The sequence below is a fragment of the Martes martes genome, assembly GCF_963455335.1.
Source record: "Martes martes genome assembly, chromosome: 11".
NCBI classification, from domain to species: domain Eukaryota; kingdom Metazoa; phylum Chordata; class Mammalia; order Carnivora; family Mustelidae; genus Martes; species Martes martes.
The window spans coordinates 73563055-73565554 of NC_137899.1; the positions used below are offsets into that span (position 1 = coordinate 73563055).

At 36.6% G+C, this 2500-nt stretch overlaps 1 protein-coding gene across 1 annotated transcript in view; it reads left to right on the plus strand.

The window, feature by feature from the left end:
• FOXP2 (forkhead box P2) overlaps positions 1–2500 on the plus strand; it is a 553051-nt gene that overhangs the window by 511895 nt on the left and 38656 nt on the right. The window contains exon 12 of the mRNA XM_080819149.1: positions 971–1058. Within this exon, the coding sequence (XP_080675275.1) occupies positions 971–1058 (88 nt within the window). The remainder of the gene's footprint in view (positions 1–970; positions 1059–2500) is intronic.

Consider the following 2500-nt stretch of genomic DNA (forward strand, 5'->3'; position numbering starts at 1 on the left):
ACATCTCTTAAATTGCTGCCTTAGTTTGTTCATTGGTGAAACAGACCCACCCAAGAATACTAAATTATTTGAAGATTTTTTTTTAACTTAGGAGACAGCAATATAAATTAAATAATACAAATAACAAAGTATATATCATTGAATATTTTCATGTTCATTGGAGATGCTGCTCTGCTGAATTACTTTTGGTGGATTAACATAGCACTCATTAAGGAGATCTTTTTTAACATTATGCTATAATAATAACAACAACAACAACAACAACAGATGGATACATAGTCAAGGTTAGAGTCAGATGATGAGAATGTCTTATCTTTCACCACTTTTGTGTAGAATTAGGATAGATGTCTCCCAAATAGGACGCTAGACATGAAATGTCAATCTTACACTTCTGATTACCAGAATCTTCAATGTACTTTATTTATTAGTAACAGCAAGTGATCATTCTTCATAAGTATCGATGTTTCCAAGGGATGATAATTTGCCATCTTTACATAATTCACACCACATCCTGGTGAAATAAGACATCGCTCACTAAATAACATCATAGGAACCACAGACTGTTTTAACAGAAATGGAATAGAGAATTGCCTTTGTTCTCTTCAGAATTACTTTTGGTTCATATATTTATAAAGTGCCCTTTTTTTAAAAAAAATGGTATGCATATAATGAAATACATCTAGTGATTTCTACTATTATTCTGTAAATGGTTGGGGGAAATTTTTTGTAATAACTGATAAGCTTAGAGACAATGCCATTTTTCTGCCATTTGAAGGGTCTCTGTGTATGACATACACGTAATTTTCACTAAACACAAAAGCACATTTAACTTTTCTTTGTATACTTCAGGGTGTGCCTTTTTCCCACCATGGAGGAAAATAGGGCTTCAGCATTGTGCTTTCTAAGGGGAGCAGACACCACTAACATAGACCTTGCTTGACTTTGTGTTTTGTGTTTTGTGTTTCGTTAGGCACCTTAACAATGAGCATGCGTTGGACGACCGGAGCACGGCCCAGTGTCGAGTGCAAATGCAGGTGGTCCAACAATTAGAAATACAGGTTTGTCGGGTGCTCTCTCTATGGGCCCCTTTCTCAGATTTCTGGTGTGTTAAACTGAGTAATGGGCAGATCCCGAGCCTTGTAACACAATATCTGATAGAAGTATGTGGAGTTTTCATTTGTTTATAAGGATGGCAACGGCCTATGGCTCAGGGTGGGTTGCTGTAGTTTAACGTTCCTTAACACTTAGACCTCTCTAACCTTTAGACCACATCATATAGATTTGAGTATCCCAAAAGAGTCAGCTCTAAGGTCTTTTTCCTTGATAGAAGTTAGACTAAACTCCACAGTTAGATACGATTTTATCACTGAGACAGTTTTCACAAAGCCGATCTTGATTTGTTCCATGAGATTTTATAATGTCGCCAAAAAGTCTTTACAATATCATGCCTGTAAGACAGCACCCTGAAAAAAAGCCTCCTTTTTCTTTTCGACCTCTAGTGTTTTTTCTTTTTCTTTTTCTTTTTCTTTTTCTTTTTTAAAAGATTTTATTTATTTATTTGACAGACAGAGATCACAAGTAGGCAGAGAGGCAGGCAGAGAGAGAGGAAGGGAAGCAGGCTCCCTGCTGAGCAGAGAGCCCGATGTGGGGCTCAATCCCAGGACCCTGAGATCCTGACCTGAGCTGAAGGCAGAGGCTTTAACCCACTGAGCCACCCAGGTGCTTCTCTAGTGTTTTTTCAATTAAAGAACTTGCAAAGATTCTTAAGACTTACCTTTACTAGAATAATGGCCTGTCACCTATAATACCATGGACCGTAATATGTATGTGTTGTTTCCGATACTGCTAGTTTTAAGTTTAAAAATGCTTCTGTTGATATTGAAACAGAATTTGGTCAAAAATAAATAGAACTCATAAAACTGATCTGAAAGCAATTTATCATGCTATCGTTCCTGTTATGTTTTTACCAACCCGTTAAAGCTTTGGCTAATATTTCCTCTTAAAGATTTTTTCCTTTCTCGATCAAACCAATACTTCATTTCATTAAACATACAGTTTTTTATTCTAAACACATTACTGTGCCTTAAATTATTTTAAATTCATCACATCACGGCTGTTTTCCAGAGAGTTACTAAAAACATTTTATTTTGACCTGTAAAATAATCAAGAACACGTAAAAAGCATCATGACCGCTGTAGCTTGAAAGGGTTTTTGTAAACCTGTTTACCATTTATGAAGGGTAGACTGAAACACAAGAGTTTAGCTGATGATCCAGACTACAGTGTAACCAATTATGCCTCTTTTCTTTTTCTTTTCCTTTTTTTTTCTTTCTTTTTTTTTTTCTCTCCCTCTGCTGTGTCTGACTGATGGAAAAGTAAGGTCCGTCAGTTGTAATGAGACCCAGTGCAAGTGTAGATGCCGACTCCCGTGGCAGAGTTCAGCGTTTCACACTGCCTGGTCTCTGTCACTCTATTGAATTAGATTGATGATGGCAGATTGC